Source organism: Sarcophilus harrisii, chromosome 4, assembly GCF_902635505.1.
Source record: "Sarcophilus harrisii chromosome 4, mSarHar1.11, whole genome shotgun sequence".
Taxonomy (NCBI): Eukaryota; Metazoa; Chordata; class Mammalia; order Dasyuromorphia; family Dasyuridae; genus Sarcophilus; species Sarcophilus harrisii.
In genome coordinates this window covers 462,761,890-462,783,195 of record NC_045429.1, presented here as the reverse complement: position 1 = coordinate 462,783,195, position 21,306 = coordinate 462,761,890, and the positions used below count along the sequence as shown (strand labels likewise).

Genomic DNA, 21,306 nt, shown 5'->3' with positions numbered 1-21,306 from the left:
GAAGGAACAGAAAAGGCCAGAAGCCACACGTTCTCCTGAGTGAGCTGACAAGTCCTCCTAGGACAAGTGAGGGAGCCACTCGATTCCTGGGAGGTTCTGGACGGGGGTCAGAGGGTCTGGGTTCCGATCCCGGTCCTGCTCCTCCCTGGCTGTGTGGGGAGCCCACAGCTTACCTTTTCTAGGCCCCATTTCCCTCATTTCTAAAACACGAGTGTTGGATGTCGGGTCTCTAAGGTCACTTTCCAAATCTAAAAACTGGCTCCCTGAGCCGGGGGCTTTAAAGGGCCTGAAGCGCGGTTCTCTGGGCAGCTTTGGGAGGCACAGTAAGGAGACAGGCCCGAAGAAGGTGCTCAGCGAGCCCCTGTCACCCAGCAGCAAACGGAAAGGGGAGCGCCTGGCTTGGGATCCAGAAGCCTCAGCCCTTTGGGCTCTGGCTTTAAATCTTGAAGTCAGGACTAATACTTGCCCCCGCAGCCTCCCAGGAGGCTGGAAAGGAACGTGTTCCGTCCATTATAAAGCCCTCTTCCTATTTCCCAACAATTTTGCAGAAGAGATAGGGTCAGGGGTGTTAGCAAAGAGGTGAACGATGGGAAAAGGAGCCGGGCTGGTCAGGGAGGGGGAGGGCAGCCCATGGGCTGCTGATGTCTGATGAGTTTAAATGACCCGAAGAGGCCCCGGCAAGTAAGGAGAAGGAAGATGGGGACCTCGGGGCAAGTCCCGGAGAAAGGCCCCACAGCATGGACTGGGCGGGAGTGATCAGCATTCTCGGAGAGAATGCTCCCCTCAGGGAGACCCTCACAAGCAAATCCGCAGGAGCGCTTTACTATGGTGGTGGAGGGGGTCCCAGGTCTAGGTGGCTCCCAGCAGCCCTTCTCCAACCCGAGGGGCCGCTAAATGCCGGCCCAGGGTCACCCGCCAACGTGCGGAGACAGGACCTGGCCCCGGGTGGTCCTGATTCCTGCGGAGCCCCGCCCCCCTCCCCCTGGTATCTCCGGTCTGCGGGGCAGCGCTCGTCGCCGGCTTCGCCCTGGGCTGGAAAGCCAGGCTCGGAGGGGGCGCTCGGGAGTGAGGCAGGGGCTTGGGGACGGGGGCCGGGGGCCGCGGGGCCGGCCTCGCCGGGCGGCTACTCACGCTCTCGCTGTACGACAGGTCGGTGCTCCGGGATATGCTGGAGTAGAGCGTGCGCACGCTCTCCATGGTGCCATTTCTTCGGTTCCTCATGGAATTCCCGGTGGGCCAGTGCATCTGGCGGGAAAGAGGTGGGAAGCGGCTTAAAGGCGGGCGGAGGCCTCTGCAGTACTCTCGGCTTGCTCTCGGTTTGGGGCTGCAACTTGTTGGGGACTTGGAGCCTCAGAATGTACCCGGAGCCTCAGAGACAGCCCGGAGCCTCAGAGAGAGATAGCCCGGAGTCTCTGAGAATAGCCCGGAGTCTCTGAGAATAGCCCGGAGTCTCTGAGAATAGCCCGGAGTCTCTGAGAATAGCCTGGAGCCTCAGAGAGAGACAGCCCGGAGTCTCTGAGAACAGCCCGGAGCCTCAGAGAGTACCTGGAGCACGGGGAGCTAAGCCCGTGGACACCCCCGGGCAGAAGCTGAACGCGGGCCTTCTTGCCCACGGGCTCAGGGGTCTCGCCACGACGCCACGTGGGCTCCCGCGTTTGCAGAAGAGGGGGCTTGATTCAGCAAAGGTGGCCGGGCTTGGCGGACCGGACCGGGGTTAGAAGCCGCGGGCTCGGGGCCTTCTGCACGGAGCCGACTCGGACTCCGCCGGCCTCTCCCGGAGTGTTCAAAGATCCGGGACCTAGACGCTCCCTGCTTGGCTCTTGCCCCATTCTCCCTGACCCCGGAGGGCCCGAAGCTGTACTGTGCCCGCTCCCTGCCCCCATACCCCCAGCTAGGAAGCAGCTGGTGAAAGGACATCATGAGTCGGTCTCCTGCCACTGTGCGGAAAGTCGCTTGAAGGAGGGGCTGTCTTATTAAGCTTTGCTGGGCGCTTTGTGATTAAGGGCTCCGTATACAGCAGGTGTCATGGTTGACACCTTTCCATAACCCTCTTCCCCCATATCCTGTCATTTCTCCCTTTGCGCCGCCTCCCAGCACATCCCCTGCTCTTCTCTGGCAGTGTCCGCATCTGTGCAGATCCTCCTCATCTCAGGCCCGACTGCCCATAGCTCCTGGGGAAGGGAGGTCTGCCTGCATGAAGTCTCCACTCCAGTCCGCCCCCAATTCCGCTACCAAAGTGATCACCCTGAGGTGCAGATCCAATTATGTCACACACCCCCACTCAATAAACCTCAGTGGCTCCCTCTCACCTCCAGGAACAAATATAAATTTCTTGGCCCTCCCTCCCTCCCTTTCTAGTCTTCTTACATTCATCTCCTCTCGCCTACTCTTCAACACATTGGCAGTGGCTTCCTTGCGTTCCAGGAATAAGAGGCATCTTTTGGTTCTGGGCATTTTCTCTGGGGTCTGGCACATAATATAAATGTTTTTTCATTTCACTTATGAACCTGACTGGCCTTGTTTGTTGAGAGAATGGCTGATTTCACAAGGTTATCCCTCAGAAGGGATTAGACCTCCCTGTGCCTCAGTTTCCCTGTCTGTAAAACGAGGCAGTTGGATTAGATGACCTTCAAAGTCTCTTCCAGTTTCAGACAGACAGTCCTGCATGGCCCATCCCCCAAAGTCCCAGGGCTTTTGAAAGAGACTCCCTGCGGGCAGAGAGTTGGCAGTCTTAGCCCCACGGGGATAGGTTTGGCAAAAGGGAGGATGAATCTTGGCCATTGCCTGAAGTTTTGAGGCACTGGGAAATGGGCGGAGAGAAAGGCAAAAAGCTGTTCTAGGAAACAGAAGCTCTGAACTTGTGAAATAAGGGGGTGGAATGGAGGCCTCGGAGGGCCCTTGAATCTCTGTGGTCCTCAAGTCCAAGGCCCATCTTGTTTACCCCTTAACTCAAAAATGCCAGGCTCGGAATTTCATCCAAGATGACTTTGGGACTTTAAGAGCACATTTAAGACCATACGTCCCCCATGAAAATGGGCCAGATCTACAGATCCTCACAAACACACAAAAGGAGGAGGAAACTCCCATTATTTGGGGATTTGGGAGAAAGCAAGTGGAGAAGTTGTCCTTAGCACCAAGGGTTCCGGATCTAAAGGGGGAGAGACCTCAGAGGCCATGGAATCTAACTTCCTCATTTCACACAGGAGAAGGCTGCCTTCGAGGGGCAAAGGGACTCGGGTGCCAGGACAAGAGCAATAATTACTGCAAACACTTATATGACGCCTCCTAAGTGCCAGACTCTGCTAACTATTTCACAAGGATTATCTCATCTGCTCCCCACAACAATCCTGGGAAAACATGATGCTATTATTCTTATTTTACCATTGAAGAAACTGAGGCAGAGGTGAAGTGTCCAGAGTCACTTGGTAAATATCTGAAGCTAGACTTCATGACTCCAGACCTGGAGTTATCCACCCTGCCACCTGGTAGGTACCCTTAGAATCCTATTTCTAGAGCTCTCTAATTTAGTCCTCTCATTTTATAACTGAAGAAATGGAGAGCTGGAGAGAGAAAGTGTCTCAAGGTCACACAGGGATTGAGCGGTGTCAGATTGGAACCCAGATTCTTTGTTTCTGGCACCCCCTGTTCTTTCCATTACACCAGAATGATTTTTCTTAATTGCCATCATCATTGCAGATTATTGTCTCAGTAAAACTGATGGCCTTTAAGGCCATCAGTAAAGTAGAAAACTTTGATCCCTGGAGCCCGGTTCTGATCCACCACAGCCAGCAGCAACAGCGAGAACCATTTTCTCCCGAACGCTCAGCACCCACGGCCTTGACTCAGCCTCCCCCCTCCCTCCCTGGGACACTGGATCAGCCTCCCTGAGCTCTGTCTGAGACAGGGAACAGGCCCACAGCTTTCTAACCATAAGATGCAATCCGTGGTGAATTTCAATCCCAAACAAACTCTTTTTAGAGGGAGAAACAGAAAGCTACTTAGCAAAGAGATATGAAAGGACAGCCACCAAATTTCTGTCCTGTATCAGTATTTTTAACTCTGTTCCAGGAAATCAGTTCCCTCTGGAGAATTGTCAGGAGACCAAGCCGCTGAGTTCTCTGTGGGATGCCCAACACCCGGTCACGGAGAAGATGCTCGTTGGAGGTTCTCTCCAGGGTAATGTGATTGCTGACAACTTCCCAGGAAAGAGAATCGTTTCAACTCTAATGGATGGGATAAGAAGCCATGGATTGTTGCTTGTTCCTTAGTCTGATTGGCTTGTTTGCTTTTTTTTTGGGGGGGGGAGAGAACTGTTGGGGGTCTTAGAGCTGTAGGAAGACTTGGAAAATCTGGGGCCACCCCCAAAGTTTTCATCTAGCATCATCATGGGTGGTCATGGAAAGGCTCTTTTACATCCCTGGGCCTGTTTCCTCATCAGTATAAGGAGACCAGCTTAGATGGCCTCTTGGGTCCTTCCCAACTCTAGTTCTATGATCCAGCATTCATCAAAGCTCAAGAAACTATTACCCTCAGGATAAAATACAGGGTTCTGCTCAGCATTTAAGGCCCTCCACCACCTAACGCCATTCTATCCTTCCAGTTACACGATTACTCCTGACATATTTTGTATTTCAGACAAACTGGCCCACTTGGTGTTTTCCATGAGAAAACACTTCTGAACAGATTGTGTGCCCAGCCTAGAATGTGCTCTTTCTTCTCCCCTGCCTCTTGGAACCCCTTGAAGGAAGGCTCAGTTTAGTCCCAAACCTCAAATCTTGGTGTATTTACTTAATATATCCCTCCCACACTGGGGAGGGGGGGCAGGGGTTCTGCTCTGGTGCTCTGGAAAATCTGTGGAAAGTTTTGTGGCCTTCCCTTGGTACCAGAGAAGCAGCCTGACTTTTTCTTTTATGGGATGTATTTCTGCATTCCTCAACTTCTTCTGTACCATCTGCTGCTCTTTGCATGATATCTGTGGCTTCTGCAAAACTTCCCCTAAATTCCCATTTAATTTCTTATGCTGATCCACAGTATATTGAAAGTGCAACGGGGAAAGTCATGATGTGGAAGGGATAATTGGATACTTTTTCTTTATTTATCCCCATACTCTGCATTCTCTCAGTAAAACCTCTGTGAGGTCAGGGGTTACTGTTTCATTCTTTATCTCTGTAGCCCTGATGTCTACTACTATTCAGGTATGCAGAAAGCACTAAATAAGTGCTTGTTGATTTATATTGAATTGAGAAGCAATGTGGCACAGTGGTTAGTGTGCTGGACAAGTCGGGAAGACTTGAGTTCAAATCTCATTTCTGAAGCTTAGTAGTTGAGGGACCATGATTGGTCATTTAACTCCTCTGAACCTCAGTTTCCTTGTCTGTGAAAAGAGGGAACTGGACCAGATGACTCTGAAAGTTCTTTCTAGCTTTCAAGCTACAATCCTATGAATTGGACGTGGTTTGCTTTTCCCACTTCAGTGGGGAAAAGTATCGAAGTGCTACATCCACCAAACATAGGCATTGGAGATGGGAACGTATAGCAGGACATGGGAATGTCTGCCCATGTCCTGCTGGACCCCTGAGTTGGGATCTTTGCTATTTAAAGCTTCTTTTGGGGGACATGGAATAAATGAGTCACCTGCAGGAGAGATGGATTATTTCTCTTCCAGCAAGGCAGTTCCACGAGACTTTAGAACAAGCTCTAGTTCTCATTCTTATTAGAGTTGTAAGGTTGGCACTCACAGGGCTGGCTGGAGAGGGGATAATAGCCAATCCGTATTTGGAAGGAGCCCTGCCATTATCCTGATGGGGTGTCTAGGGTCCCCAAAGAGTAGCTACAACCTCTGGGGAAACTACCCAACTTGCCAACAGCAAGTGATTCAGGCTCTGCTTGCTCATCCATCGTCTGGGGAGTGACAGGAGTTCCTCTCCTCTCTAGAATGTCTCATATTTGGATGAGTCAGAGTCAGGGAACAAGGGCACAAAGATCCTTTGAAACCTTTGACCAAGATGGTAAAGTCAAAGCTTGGAGAGGTGGGTCAGACATGAGATGGGGGCTGGCTGGAACCTCTGGGCGCATTTAGGGAAGAAGGTAACCCTCAAAGGTGGAAGGTTCCCTGGGGTCTCAGTGTTGGGAGGGGTCTCGAAGACTGTCCACCTCATCCAACACATGCAGGAGCAGACAGTCTCTTCAACACACGAAGGGAATAGTCTTTGCTCACCCCTCACCTTTCAGCGCTGCTTATTCCATTTTTGGATGCCGCCGAGGGTTCTGAGTTTTCCCCCATCCAGCCTAAGCAAATTCTACTCACTGCTCCCTGGGGCACAGGAAACAAGTCTAATCTCTCTCCCAAATGGTGATTCCCCAGAGCCCTCAATCTGGCCGATCCTTTGAAGCTGACCCTTGCCCCAGGCACCAGGGCAGGTATTAAGAGTCAGGATAGGACATATTTAGGAAAACAATTCAAGGTAATAATTCTGTTTCAATTTTTTTGGGGGGGAGAAAAGTGTCTTTAATCTGAAGAGTTCAGAGACACATGAGAAGACTTACACAAAAGCATGCAAAGCAAAGTAAGTAGAACCAGAAAAACCATATACAACAATGGCTGCAACAATCTAAATAAAACCAAAGAAACGGCTAATTATATTGAATTAAATAGTCCCCCCCCTCCTTCCTTTCATCTTTGCAGGGGAGGGCAAAGGAGAGGAGAGGGAAGACTGTGGGTTGGGCACTAGGGGGCGCCACAGTGCACAGAGCTTTGGGCAGAATTAGAACTTGATTTCAGACCCTTAATAGCTACAAGCCACTTATCTGCTTCTGGCCTCCATCTCCTCATCTGCAAAGTGGGGAGAATAATAGCACCCACCTCCCCGGGGCTACTGTGAGGGTCAAATGAGCTAAAGTGTGCAAAACACTCTGTAGATTTTAAAACGGGTGATAAATGCTGGCGATGATGATTATTTGGGGTTCCTCCTGCCAGGCTTGGCCAATGTTTTGGCCAATTTCCAGACCACTTTTGTCTTTATTTTTGTTTTACTTTTTGGTTAAAAGAAATGTCTCTCTGTGTAAAGGAGTGAGGAGGGATACTTACAGAAATGAAGGTGATATGAAAATATACCAATGAAAATTAAAACTTGGAAAAAAGATTTTAATTTCAAAAACATAGGATCTTGAAGCTGGAAGGAGCCCGACAGAACCCTGAATCCAGCCTTTTTACTTTCCAGATGAGCAAATTTGCCTCAGGCAGGTTAAAGGACTTGTTCAGAGACCCATGGCTTGTCAAGATTCTAACTTCGACCCCCTGAACCCAAACCATCTATTCCTCTCTCCCCTTCCCTGACTCCCATGCTTTGAAAGCTGGAATTTTATCCCTCAGCGTGGACGATTCCTTTCTAAATACAGAGCTTATGAATCTCACAGACAGAAATGCAGTTTTTAAGGAGCTAGACAAGAGGCTTAATACGGGACAGGAGGACTGGGGGTGGTGGAGAGATTTACTTCCTGTTTTACTTAGGAATGTTAACATCTAGAAAAGTGACCACGGACATGGTTGAATGTAAAAAATTAAATGAGAACAAGCCCTTTAATTATTTATCCAAATCTCTAAAGTGCCATAGTGTTTCTGCCTGGCTTTTAAATAATACAGAAGATGAGCCTGCTTGAGCAAGCGAGAGACTTGACTAGGCTGCACAACTTAATTACAAGCTCAATTTCCCATCTCCTTCTACCAGTTAATATTTTAAAGTTGCCGCTTCTTGGTCAATTTTACGCCATTTGATGAAAAAGCTGACCAAGCTTTGCGCCTGCCTTGGATCCCCGAGAGCCTGTTAACCGAGACCAAAGCACAAAATCAAACTAAGGAGGACTTGGTCCTTCTCGGCTCTCTATAGCGCAGCACCCTGGAGAGCTCCTCAGTCCCTGTCCCTCCAAAACAGCTGAGCTAAACCATCTCCCTTGCAGTCATAAAATTGTGATCGCCAGGAATTTTTCAGCAGGGTGGGAGGTATAATTGGGTTGAAAGCCTGAGTTTACATTTCAAAATTCTCTCAATGTAAAAATCGAGATGAGAAAGCCTTTCTAGAGTCGTCTATCTCAGTGGTTTTCTGAGTGTGACCCAAAGAATCCAACCTTACAGAGGGTCTACAAACTCAAACTTAGCTTTTATTTCTAATATAGCAAATATCTACAAACATAACCCAGTAAACAAAACTCTTTGGACAGATCCTCAGTCATCTTTAATAATATAAAGATACTGAGAACAAAAGTTTGAGAACCACTGCTCTAGATGAGTCAAACCCAGCACCGAGTTAACTCGTGAAGCACTTCTTCCGGCCCCCACCTGATGTGCCCCTTCTCCAAGGCAGTGAATTTCCCCCAGAGCAGAGGCTGCCCGGATGCAGGGGGCAGCGGGAGCCCTGCTTACGGCCCTTGCCAGCCCTGTGAGGAATTCCTCCGTGAGGAGAGGAGCCCCAGACTCACCATGGCTGCTGAGATGCTGCAGAGCCTCCTCCTGGCCTCAGGGTTCCAGCTGAGCTCAAGACTTCTCAAGGGGAAGGTGCTGATATAGTTCAGAGCCCAGAGCTCCGCCTCCTTCTCTGTGAGATGCTCGCAAAGGGAGGACCACAAAGGTCAGGACACTGGAAGGAGGTTAGGGGGAAGCAGGAGCCACTCGGCATTTGCATAGTGAATGGAAAGGGCCTAATAAGGGGTTGAGTGGAGCCTGTCGAGGGTCTCAGAGGCCGGTGCCAAGGCAAGAGAGCCACTCTTGTGGCTCCAAGAGACCACATCCCAGTCCAGCTTCACAGATGGTCGACAACACACTCAGAAAACCACAAATGCCACTGGAATGCTTGTTAAAGAAAGCGATCCCACGGAGTTTGATGAATGGGGGAAACAGTGGTGATTAAATGGAAAGGTAGGGATGCTTATTTGACAGAACCTTCCCGGGCTATTCGGGGAAGATCCTTGGAGAGACATCCACCGCCACAGCCATTTCCCCTTTTTTGTTTAATAGCAACATCAACATGATAAAACACATGAGAATCAGAGGTAAAAGACCGAATGACATCTGGGGCCAGTTTAATTGGAACAAGGGGCACATCAATCAATAAACCAAACACTTATTAAGTGCCTACTGTATATGAGGTCCATGGAACAGAAAATCAAAAATGAAAATAGCTACTTTCAAGGAGCTTACCTTCTAGCACAAAAATCAAACTAAAAAGGTGGGGGGGAACGCTCTGGGGATCAAGCTGAGGATTTTATCTATATGCCATGGAACCAGAAGATCATGGAGAATAGGAGTGACCGGGTCAGATCTCTGTTTTAGGAATCTCACTTCGGTGGGTATGTGGAACTGGAGAGGGGAGAGCCTCGACACAGGGAAGCCAAGTAGGAGGCAATGACCTGGACCGGGGAAGGAGCACGGAGGGGATGTGAGAGGCACAGGGGAGGTGACATCAGCCAGGTCTGGTAACTGCTGGAAGACGGGGATGAGGAACAGAAGAGTAAAGGGCGATTCTGAGCTTGGGGATGGGCGAGATGGTGGCGGCGGCTGAGCCCTGGGGCCCCCTGCAGAAAGCAGGATTGTTAGGATTCTTAGTCAGTTGTCTAATCTAGCACGGTACTTAACAGTTCTCTAGCTCACACCTTCCACACCTTTAAGAGTTCACACTTTTAAGAGAGTGGATAAGAGGAGGAGCCCACAGAGGAGATTCACAAGTCAGGATTCAGGGGAGAAGATGCACAAGCCCAGAGAGAACCCACAAGCCCTCTCTTGGAGGCCGAGTCAGTGCCATACACATCACCTTTGTGCGGGCTGGAGGCTTTGGAGCCCCAGGCAGAAGCTGGGAGAGCTAAAAGACTAGCAGGGAGAGCTCCGGGAGCCGAGGGGAGAGATGGGCCTCTGAGAAAGCAACAGATTCTTTGGGAAGAGACAATAAGGGGCTGGACTTTAATCCCTGGCTGCATTTGGGGTGATTATTACTCGGATCTGAAACGAAAGCTGCTCCCAGAAGCCCCCGAGAAAGCTGCTCCCAGAAGCCCCCGAGAAACCTGCTCCCGGAGCATATTCTAGAGAAGAGAACATGACTCAGGATGTCGGAAGGGGAGCAGGGCTGGGGGAGAGAGCAGAATGTGAGTGATCCAGGAGGGCGCCCAGCCCAGAGAATCAGGGCCAGGCACAGGGGGCACCGACCCCGAGTCAGGCACAGGAACCTGCCGTCCGGGTGTGAGCAGGGAGGGAAGCGGAGAGCAGGAGAGTGGAGGGATCTCGGCATCTGGGAGCGCCAGGGCAGAGGGATCCCCACCCACGCAGGGGGATCCCCACCCATGCAGGGGGATCCCCACCCACGCAGGGGGATCCCCACCCACGCAGGGGGTGTGCCCTGAGCTACAGCCTTCACAAACCCCGGCTCTGGCGGCTAAGTGAGGATGGGGAGGATGATGGGTGCGCTCTGAAGGCGCGCAAAGCACTGGACAAAATGCATCTCGCTTGCTCCTCATGAGGATCCTGCCGGGAGGGGCTGCTTTTGCCCACCTTCTGCGGGGGCTGTTCTGGCCGTTTCAGCTTCTTCCAGTTCTTTGTGATGCCGGTGGGGGGTTTCCTGGCGAAAATGCTGCAATGAGTGACCTGCTCCGGCTCAGGTGACAGAGGAGGAAACTGAGGTACATGCTGTGCAATGATGAGGCTTCCAGATCCAAGGGTCTCAGGCTGCATTTGCATCTCCAAAGACGAGGCTTCCTGACTAGCAGCCCCCTTCCCAGGTCCCCTGTCCCCCGCCTCATGGCGTAAGGCACATAGAGATGAAGTGGATTAATTACCTGGGGCCTTGGAAGGTGGAAAGTCTCTGAGGCTGGATTTGAACTTGGATCTTCCTGACTCTAAGATGGCACGAAGTGGAACCATCTTGGTTCAATGGAGAAGGAGCTCGAGCGGAGGCAGACGCCTGTCGGGAATAAGTCTGCTGGGTCCTGTTCCTGTGACCTGAGCACCTCCCTTTTCATCCCTCTTTTCTCTGAAGAATCCCGTTCATCCCAGATCGCTCCTTGCAGGGGCAGGCGAGCAGCACGCGGTCACCCAAAGGGCTGCGACCCTGTTGCGGGGGAGGGGACTCAGCGAGGATCCAGAAGGCGGCTCGGGCCCTGGGTGGTCTCTGAGGCTCAGAACCACAGCGTGTCCAGCTGGGAGGGTCCCGAGGGCTCGGTCTCCACCCCAAGTACCAGAGCTGGAGAGGGACTCTTCCTGTCCTCTGCTCACTGGGTCTAGATCTGGACGCGACCTCAGAGACCATCTAATCCAGCGCCATCATTCACTGATGGGGACCTGTAGCTGCCCGCAGGGTTCACGGCAGATTGAGTCACAAAAAGTGACCTTTGGAGGGAAACTCCGGAGCCCCGAGTCTGGCCGTGCCTGAAACGAATCCTGATTAAATGAGCCCAGCGCATGCTAAGGAGGGGGACGTGCCCTCGTCCATCTTCAGCCCGCAGTCGTTCCTTAAGCGCTGGTGCCAGGCGCTGTACCCAGTGCTGGTGACACATAGAAAGAGCAGGACACAGCCCCGCCCTCGTGAGCTCACATCCTAGTGGGGGAAGCACCCTCCGAGTCGGAGCCCCCAAGGCATGCACAGAACGGGAGGAAGGGGCCTGGCTGGATACTGGGGAAGGGGACCACGTGGTGCCTTGGAGCTGACTCTGGGAGGCCAAGAGCAGGAGGCGCCTGTGGAGGGAGGACGTTCCCAGGCTCGCAGCTCCCACCTCCTCTGGCTCTCAGCAGCTTCCCCCCGGGCTCTTTCGGGCCTCCGAGGATGGGAGAAGGGGCTGATAAGGAGCCCTCATCACTAGGAAGCGTCTGCACCTCTGGAACATGGCAGGAGGCCGTACTGGCGGCTTGCTCCGGCCGGCATCCTTCCGGTTGCGTTTTGCCTCCGGATGCCAAGAGGCTGAAGGAAGTTCCTGGAACGGCAGGAGTTTGACACCCAGTGGCTGCCAGGATCGTCGGGGACCAATCAGTGGCGCGGAGACACGGAGAGGTCTCGGGAGCGGATGGGGAGATGTCGGCCTGCATCCATTTGGTAAAATTTAACTTTGTTTATCTAATTTTTCCCTGGTTACATTTAAAACAATTTTTTACATTTGTGTGTTTGAGTTCCAGATTTCCCCCCAATCCCCCATTAAGAAAGGGCACTTCTCATTTGTAGGTGGCCCAGAGCTAGTTGGTGGCCAATGGGACGGAGGCCAAAGGTCTGCAGCGACAGTAACCCCGACTGGCGCCATGCGCCCTCAGGTTCAGAGAAGATGGCACCTTGCAGAGGGAGAGATGACCAAGGCAGGAGGAGCAGGTCCTGGAGACATCACTTGGCAACCGCCCATATATGTGGCCCAGGCCAAAGGGAGCCAAGTTCTGGGGCTCTGCCATTCCCCCGGCCTTTGTGCCCACCTCGTTTGGGGTTCGGAGGAGGAGCTGCCCTTGGGCGGCACAGCAGAGAGCCAGGACCTCGGGGTTTGACCTTTGTGCATCCCCCACACGGGGCCCCCTGCCATCTGCTCTGGCTGGGGAGATGGTACCCGTCCCCCAGATCAAGACCGAGTCTTCATAGCTTTCCTTTGGTTCCCGGCTCAGGTGGTATCAGGCGGGTTATTCCAAGTTGGTTCTGATTTAGGTGATCGTGTGGTGGCGGTGAATCAGATTCTGGACCTGTGATGGGGCTTGGAACCCTAATGGCTTTGCTTCCCCTCCCCTTTCCCCTTCCTAGAACTCTGCCGACATTAACGGGGCCGGATCTCCCCTGTGCCTTTAGGACTTGAGTGTGAGCTTGTAGGTAACTGAAGGTGGAGTTTTCTAGGTCAAATCCCAGGAGTTCTAGGTCAGGCCCAAACTATTCCAGTCTTGATCTATCTTTTCACTAAATGTCGCTCGAAATAAGCAGCCACTCGGTGGGGGGAGCACGGACCATACAATACTCCTATTTCCCGTTCTGGGCCCCCACCCCGGCACACGACGCTGCCTTTTCCTGGGGGCACAGGAGCGCACACTAGATCTCCCTTGCTGGCCCCCCTTCCCCCCACCCCCCCCGACCCATCCTTTACTGTGCGTGGGGTTGCGAGCCTGAAAAACTGGAGTCCATGTCTCCTTTGTCAGAAGCCCCGCCTGGAAGTTAGTGGCTCTTATTTAAATCTTTGCAAAGTGTTCTGGTCTTGTGGCAGCCTCCTGATCACCTGGGAGGGGGGTCCTGTAATTATCCCCATTTGCCAGATGAAGGTCAAGGACTGGCCCAATCTCCTAGCCAGTGCCTCAGTACCCGAGGTGGGACTTTTGAGCTCAGGCCTTCCTGGTGCCAGAACCAAGGTCCCCCCGGACGATTTTCTTCAAGGGTTCCCGGCCCTTGTGACCGTGGTTCACAAACAAGCCACGACTCTGCCATCCCCTCCACAGCTCCCTCCTGTTCCCTTCAGTTTTCCTCAGAGAGACATTGGGAGCCGGCACTGAATGACTGGTCAAACTGAAGCCCCGTCGAATGGGCTCTGAAAGCTGCCGGAGCCCCCCACATTGTGTCAGTGCTTCTTGGTTGGAATCACCTCCAGCATCCGAGGCATCCCTCCCTCCATTCTGTGCCCAGGGAAAAGGACAGGAATTGGAGCTTACTCCCTTTATTTTAGCAAGGGGAGGGGTCCTGGCATCGGCCAGCCCCTCTGGCACCGGGACCAGATTCCTTGCTGAGCATTCCCAGTGAGTGAGGGGTCCTTGGCTGAGGCCCGCAGGCTGTGGGCACCTGGGCTCTGGGGCACCCATTCTGCCACGGGCACCTAGGCTCTGGGGCGTCTGTCCTGCCATGGGCACCTGGGCTCTGGAGTGCCCGTTCTGCCATGGGCACCTGTGCTCTGGGGCACCTGCTCTGCTGTGGGCACCTGGGCTCTGGGGCACCTGTTCTGCTGTGGGCACCTGTGCTCTGGGGCACCTGTTCTGCCGTGGGCTTGCTCCGAACACTGGGGGGCCTGACCTCGAGCCCATGTTGACCCTGCTGCTTAGGCTCCTGCCCTCTGGGGCCAAGCAAAACTAACCAAGCTGAGTCCCCCAACTGCCCTTCAGCTAGCCAAAAGGAGGCTCAGGAGCCCACCCCCACGGCCTCCCTTCTTCCCCAGATAAAAGGGAGGGAGGTCAGTTTTCTGACCCCTCTGCATGGAGGCTCTCCCAGCTTTCCCCCATTAACCAGTCCATTCCCCCACGTTTATGACAAGGCTCCATGTTAGGCACTGGGGGTACAAGGGCAGGCTGCCAACAGTCCTTGTCCCCAGAATTCTGAGATTGAGACTCCGGGGGAGCCGACATTTTGGAATCTCAGTGAGAACTGCCACGAGGCAGGGCCGAGAGCTGAGCCATTACTCCGTGGCACCGGCAATCAAGCCCGAAGCTGATGAAACCATTTTCTTTATTAAAAATTCACCGGCAGCACTGCCGTGCCCTATCTGACCCTCTTCTCTCCGCCTTCGCGGCTCAGGTACTCAGGACCCATTTCTTCCCTTTTATCCAAATTATGAACCTCATGTGGGGAGCGCAGAGAAACTCCGAGCACTTTCCTGTGGCCGCCTCCGTCTGGCTGGGGAGGGGCTGACAGCTCCCAGAGAGGGAGCCCCCCCACGCCTAAAAGAGGCAAGAACATTAGGGAGCCCAAAAGGGAGCTCATATTTTTAATTGTTAGAAGCAATGACTGCAAATGCCTGGTGTGGGCAAGGGTTCAGGGGTCAAGAGCTGCAGAGAGGGGATAATTGGCTCTTTGCCGAGAAGGGACCCTGGTGGCGCATTTGTGGGGGGAGGGACAGGGGCTTCTGTGGCCTCCAGCCCTGCATCCGCCTGGCACCATGGAAATTTACCCCACATGAGTGATGGAGATCATCCATCTCTAGCCGGAGAGTGGGGTTCCATTAGCTTTGGTCTCCATCTGTCCGACGGCACAGGGGGACAGTTAGTGGTGGTTGAAATATTGGGGAAAGCGAATGCATTAGCTCCTGACTTCAAAATAGGGAAATAATTGATTGGAGCACAAATACAGTCCAAGTTCCCAGAATGCATACGATTTTCCTTCATATTCAGTAATAAACACCCGCTAGACTTGGGGAGGGGGAGATCTGCAGACCTGGGATTTCACTCATTTCTTCAGTGACCACCGAGAAGCCCCCGACCCTCTCTGGACCTCAGTTTCCTCACCTGTAAAATGATCTGGAGAAAGAAAAGGAATCTCTGCCTTAAGAGTTGGGCAGGAATTAAAAAAATGACTGAACAACAATACAGCATTTTAAAGTCTGCAAAGCAAAATGTGGCAGCCATGTTTGTAGTAACAAGAAAATGGAAACTGGGTGGCCGCCCATCAGTGGGAGAATGGCTGAGTAAGTTATGGGATATGAATATTATGGAAAATCATTGTTCTGTGAGAAATAATGAGCAGGATGATTTCAGAGAGGCCTGGAGAGACTCACAGGAACTGAAGCTGAGGGAAATAAGGAGAATCAAAAGAACATCACATAAGGCAACAACAAGACTATATGATGATCAATCCTGATGGACGTGGCTCTCTTCAACAATGAGATGATTCGGACCAGTGCCAATGATCTTGTGATGGAGAGAGCCATCTACACCCAGAGGGAGACTGTGGGGACTGAGTGTGGCTCACAACATGGCATTCCCACTCCTTTTGTTGTTGTTTGCTTGCATTTTATTTTTTCTCATTTTTTCTTTTTGATTTGATTTTTCTTGTGCAGTAAAATAATTGTATAAATATGTCTTCATATATTTGATTAATATATTTTTACCATGTTTAACATATATTGGATTACTTACCATCTAGGAGAGGGAGTGTGTGTGTGGGGGGGAAATTTGGAACACAAGGTTTTGCAAGGGTTAATATTGAAAAATTATATGTTTTGAAAATTAAAAAGCTTTATAAAAAAAATAAAGTTTGCAAAGCACTTTATGTACAGCATCTTGTACAATCCCTACAATGACCCTGGGAGGTAAATGCTACAATTATCCCGGTTTTGTAGAGGAAGAAGATGACAGGGGCTGACAGGGTCCAGCAAGTGTATGACACAGAATTTGAACTCGTCTTCCTTCCTCCAAATCTAGGAGTTGGTTCAGGGTTCACTTAACTGCTGCTATGAATCCTTGGTCTCAGTCACAGGTCAGCAAGGCAAGCTAACAGCTGCTTCAGTGCCGGGCGCTGTGCAGAGGCAGAAGGGGTTTGGGGTCTCCAGGACTCACAGGCTAACGGGGTGGGGGAGTGCGACCCACAGCAGCTCACTGGTCTGGGAGCTGAAGGGATCTGCCTGGGGACTTGGAGAGACTGTGCTCAAGACAGTGATCTCAGAGCAGCTTCCAGGGCAGCCAGCTCTCTACCTCCTCTCCCCTGCTGCCTCAAATGGCAGGAGTCACACTCTTCTAACATGATTATTGATGGACAGGAACCTCCCAACTTCCTGACATTATTCTAAGGTGCTGGACAACAGCCAAGTTCTTTCCTGGGATCACAGACTTAGAGCCAGCCGTGGGTCTCCTCTGCCATCCTCCAGCTCCACGGAGTTGTCCAAACTGCCTGCCTCCCGTTTCCCACCCAGGGCCGACCACTTCTCACCACCCATGGTAGCTCTTTGTTTTCTTAGGGATAAACCTTAGGCTTGTTAGCACCCTCACCCCTTCCCCCGATCACCACTGTAGGGTCTCAGGGCTGAAGCTCGTTCCCACTCCATGCTTTGATAGAGATATCGGTAGTGAGTTCTGGAAGCGCCTGAGAGACAATCGGGTCTTGTAGGCAGGACTGCTTCGTTTTTGTCTTTACTGAGAACATCCAGGTGACAATGTTGCCTAAATTAATTTACTTTTCTCTACTGTTCTGATAAACTATCAAAGGATCATTTTATAGGGTTAGAATAAAGACAGTAATAACATTCATCTGAGGAGTAAAAAGTCAATTAGATCTAGACCAACATCTCCTACCTCATACTAAGATAAGCTCCTCATGGATAAGTGAATTAAAGGGACTCATAGGTAGGCAAGAAAGCTGAGCTGAGGTGGCAACCCCGCCCTGGGAGAGACAGCATGCACCAGGTAAGCATCACACCTTGACCTCAGACTCTGATGGAGACAGCTCTGGATCCTGGACCCAAGAGCCTTGGGAAGAACGGAGATCCCAGCCCAGAACCCTCAGCATCTTCCTGGGAGGCAGCCCTTGGGAGGAGCTGCCCCAGAGGAGACTGACCGCTCCTGTGGGGGTGGGGTGGGAGATGTAGCCATAACTACTAAAGACCCAAAAAGGAAAGTCCCTCTCCCCAGAGTCCTGGCTGCTGTCCAGTGATTCCATGGCAGGAATTGCTCTATCAGCTTCGAGAAGGAACATTTACATTTATTTTGCCCCCATGTCCTAAGGATCAGGGCTTTTCCATAGGACTGGCAACTAAAGCCTTTCCCTCATCAGGATGTGAGCTCCTGGCGAACAAGACTGTCTGCCTTCTCTGTCACTTGGCACAAAGCTGTAAATATAATAAGTACTTAATAAATGCTTCATTCATTCATAAAAAAGATCACATCAGCAACAAATGATAAGTTGAAAGAACATGGCTTTCTCATATTCATACACTTGTATGTACGTGCATAGAGCTGTATCTGAGGAATTTGTGTCCAAAGGTTCGAGAGGATAATAGAAGGTAAATTAAACAATAATATTCCAATATCCTTACGAAGCCTAATTTATTGAGCCATTCCAAATCGATGGGTAGCCCCACAGTTAAAGTTCTTTGCCATTATCAAAAAGAATTGGTATAAGTACTTTTGGACAAATAGATCTTTTTCTTTGATTTCTTTGGGCTGGGGATCTAGTGGTATTACTGAAAGGCACCTGTAGCTTAGTAACTTTTGGGGCATCATTCTAAGTTGCTTTTCAGAGTGGCTGGATCAATTCACAGCTGTACCAGCAGTCCATTAATGTACACTTATTTTCTTTTTTTTAATTATTATTATAGTTTTTTATTTACAAAACATATGCATGGGTAATTTTTCAACATTGATACTTGCAAAACCTTCTGTTCCAACTTTTCCCTTCCTTCCCCCAACCCCCTCCTCTAGATGGCAGGTAGACCAATACATGTTAAATATGTTAAATGCAATACATGTATACATATTTGTACAGTTATCTTCTTGTACAGCATGACTTTTATGGAAATGTTTTGTATAATTTCACATATGCCTTCTTAATGGGGGTGGGGAGGAAGGGAACAAGTCTGGAACTCAAAATTTTAAAAACAAATGTGATAACTTGTTTTATATGTAATTGGGGAAAATAAAAATATTAAATATCAGAAAAATGAGCTTGAGGATCTTAGACAAATATGGTTAGACTTGCACAAAATAATGAGTAAAATGAATAGAACCCAGAGAACATTTTATACACTATCATCAATGTTATTTTAAGGGCAACTTTGAGTGAACAGGTTATTTTTATTATCAATACCAAAAATAATTATGAAGGATACATTAAAGAAGATGCTCTCTGCCTTCAGAGAAAGAATTGATATATAGAAGTAGACATAGAATGGTTTTACAAACATACACACACACATATAGGTGTATATCTATATTCGTATCTAATAGTAGCTATCTTTAAGACAGAAGTGGGGAGGAAAGAAAAAGAAAAGAAATTTACAAGATAACTTTATTATGTATTTAAGAGGAATAGCAAGTTATATATAGATTGGCAGTTTCATGTGCAATCATTTAAAAAAATTATACTGTTATGAAAATATTAGGTTTATTCCATAAATTAAAAAACAAAATAAATAAAAAAATTTAAATGTACTAAGTCAAAAACTTGGACATCTTTAGACATGTCCAGAGCCACATTCAAAGTTCTGTTCTATTACTTCTGTTCTATTATTAGAACCCGACAATCTGACTTCAACAGTTAATTAGAACTAAGCTTTCATTTTGAACTAAAAAAAGTCCAACCATGAAATGTTTTTTAAAAGAGCTGTCTTTTTTTTTTACTTGATGCTTCAATATCGGTGTTTATTCTCTCTCTTTCTTTATTCTCTTCATCTCTCCTTTTGCATTTAGGGAAGAGGTGGCTTTTCGCTTTACTAAGACTATCCCGGGTCTTTCTGCCTTTTTTCTTATTTCCTGGACACCTGATCTTCTTTTCTAATCTTCTTTCTTCACCTTATTTGTTTCTTCCTTCTTCATTGCACAGACTCCTCTATTTTAAAAAGAAAAATACCTTCACTTGACCTGTGCCCCCTCTGTATAATATTCTTTGTCTCTTTTCCAGCCAAACCCCCAAAGAAAAAGTCATCTACACCTCTTGCCTGCACTCTCTACCTCCCACTCACTTCTCCTTTTCCATCTGGCTTCTTACACTGTCACGATCACCCTGTAACTCAGCTTTCCCTCCCTGATTATTGGCCAGATGCTTTTAATGGGATGAGAAGACTGAAGACTTTGTGACCTTGACAGTCACCTGGTTGTGTCGTGCAACAAAAATGAGAGCTCCTAGGACCTAGGTTAAATGTGTGATTGGATTCATTGAGTCCATTGGCAAGACTCTGGGGGCTCCTCTTCCCTCTATCACAGGTGACAGCTAAATCACAAAGACGGTTCTTCCTCTGATCAACAGCAACTAAGAACAATGGCAGAAGTTTGTTTTTCTGGTGCTGAGAGCTGTCCCTAAGGGGAATAGTCTTCCTCAGAAGGAAGTGAGCTCCCCACCATTGGAGACCTTTGGGCAAAACCTGGATGAGCCCTTGTTGTAGATTGTAGAGGGTGTTTCTGTTCTCAGATGGACAAAATGGCCCTAGAGGCCCCTTCCAGCTCCCTTTCTGAGACCCTCATATACTTTGCCTCATTTTCAAACAAGGGGATATTTTAGACTATTCCTTACATGACAACAAAGGTCATTTTCTAGGCAGTCATCTGGAGCTTCTGCCGTCTGGATGTGAACAAATCCAATGCAGAGCCCCTATCAATCCACTGGTCCTTACAGGATCCTAAATCTAGAACAGGGAGGGATCTCAGGGATCATTTAACCTAACTGACATTTTACAAATGTGGAATCTGAGGCACATGACTGTTAACTGACTTGCCCAAGATCACACAGATGATAAGCATTGCTTATCCCTACTGTGTGTAAGCTGGGGATACAAAGAAGGAAAAGTAGCTCCTGTCCTCAAGGAGCTTATAATCTACTAAATTTAGAAGCAGCTAGATGCTAGTGCACAGATTTGGTCCTGGACACTGACCAGCTGGGTCAGTCACCTCTCTTCAGTTTCCTCCTCTGTAAAATGGGGATAATAACAACCCATCTCCCAGGGTTGTCATGAGGCCCACGTGAGATAATATTTGTAAAGTGCTTAGCACTGTGCCTGGGACAGAGTGGACGCTTCCTAAAGTTTGTTTCCTTCTTCCCACTGGCAGAAGCAACAGGGACCACACACTATGTTGTACACGAGAAGGAAATACGAGACCTCCTCATTGAGAAGGCACCGCAGTGGGGCTCTCTGGAGAGGGGTTCTCCTAAGGCTCTTCCTGCTGGCGGGCTGGGTCTGCCCTCCCCTCGTACTGATGAGAGAAGGGAGACCAGAGAGCCAGAGTGTGGATTTAGAATTCTCAGTCCAACATGGCAGGTCGTTTTCCCCCATCAGCCCCTGCGGCTAATCTAGCTGGGATAAGGTAAACGGGAGCAATCCTCCCTAGTAAGCTTCATGGGATGATCTCTTAATCGAAGTCAGCACGATCTATAATTCATGGAATCATCAACTTGGGAGCTAGATTCACTTTTGGCAGACTTCTTGCCAAGGGTCATTTGCTGGGAGTCGATGGGATGGGGGCCAAGCATCCCACGGGTAGAATCCGGCTCCCACGGGGCCAGTCCCACAGCCCACTTCATCTCTGGAGACCCCGGCTGGAACCAGAGCAAAGGAGCCGAGTTCCCGGCTGCTGGTGAGGGGGCAGAGCTGGGCCCGGATGCCTCTGAAAGCCCTCGCTGAAAGCCAGAAAAATAGCCAAGAAGCCGCGTTTCAGAAGAAAAGGAAAAATCCTCTGAGAGATGGAGCGACACTTTCGTGAAAAATACATGAGCTGCTTCCAGTAATTACGGATCGGGGCGGGGCCGGTTCTTGGGGCCATTAATTTCTATCAATGATTTATCAGGTGCTGCTGCAGTGGTAGCGGGCAGTGCCCGGCGCACAGACACTTAGGGCTGCTTTTATGAGCGCGGGAGAGGCGCAGGTGATGGATCCTGCTCCGGGAGAGGTTTTCTCTTCTCCCATGACGGC

At 50.0% G+C, this 21,306-nt stretch overlaps 1 protein-coding gene across 1 annotated transcript in view; it reads right to left on the bottom strand.

The window, feature by feature from the left end:
• TRPM8 (transient receptor potential cation channel subfamily M member 8) overlaps positions 1-8,523 on the bottom strand; it is a 59,029-nt gene extending 50,506 nt beyond the window's left edge. The window contains exons 1-2 of the mRNA XM_012550092.3: positions 8,476-8,523; positions 1,132-1,245 (exon numbers count right to left, since the gene is read on the bottom strand). Coding sequence (XP_012405546.3) covers positions 1,132-1,245; positions 8,476-8,478 — 117 coding nt within the window. The 5' untranslated portion in view covers positions 8,479-8,523. The remainder of the gene's footprint in view (positions 1-1,131; positions 1,246-8,475) is intronic.
• Between the last annotated feature and the right edge of the window lie 12,783 nt (positions 8,524-21,306).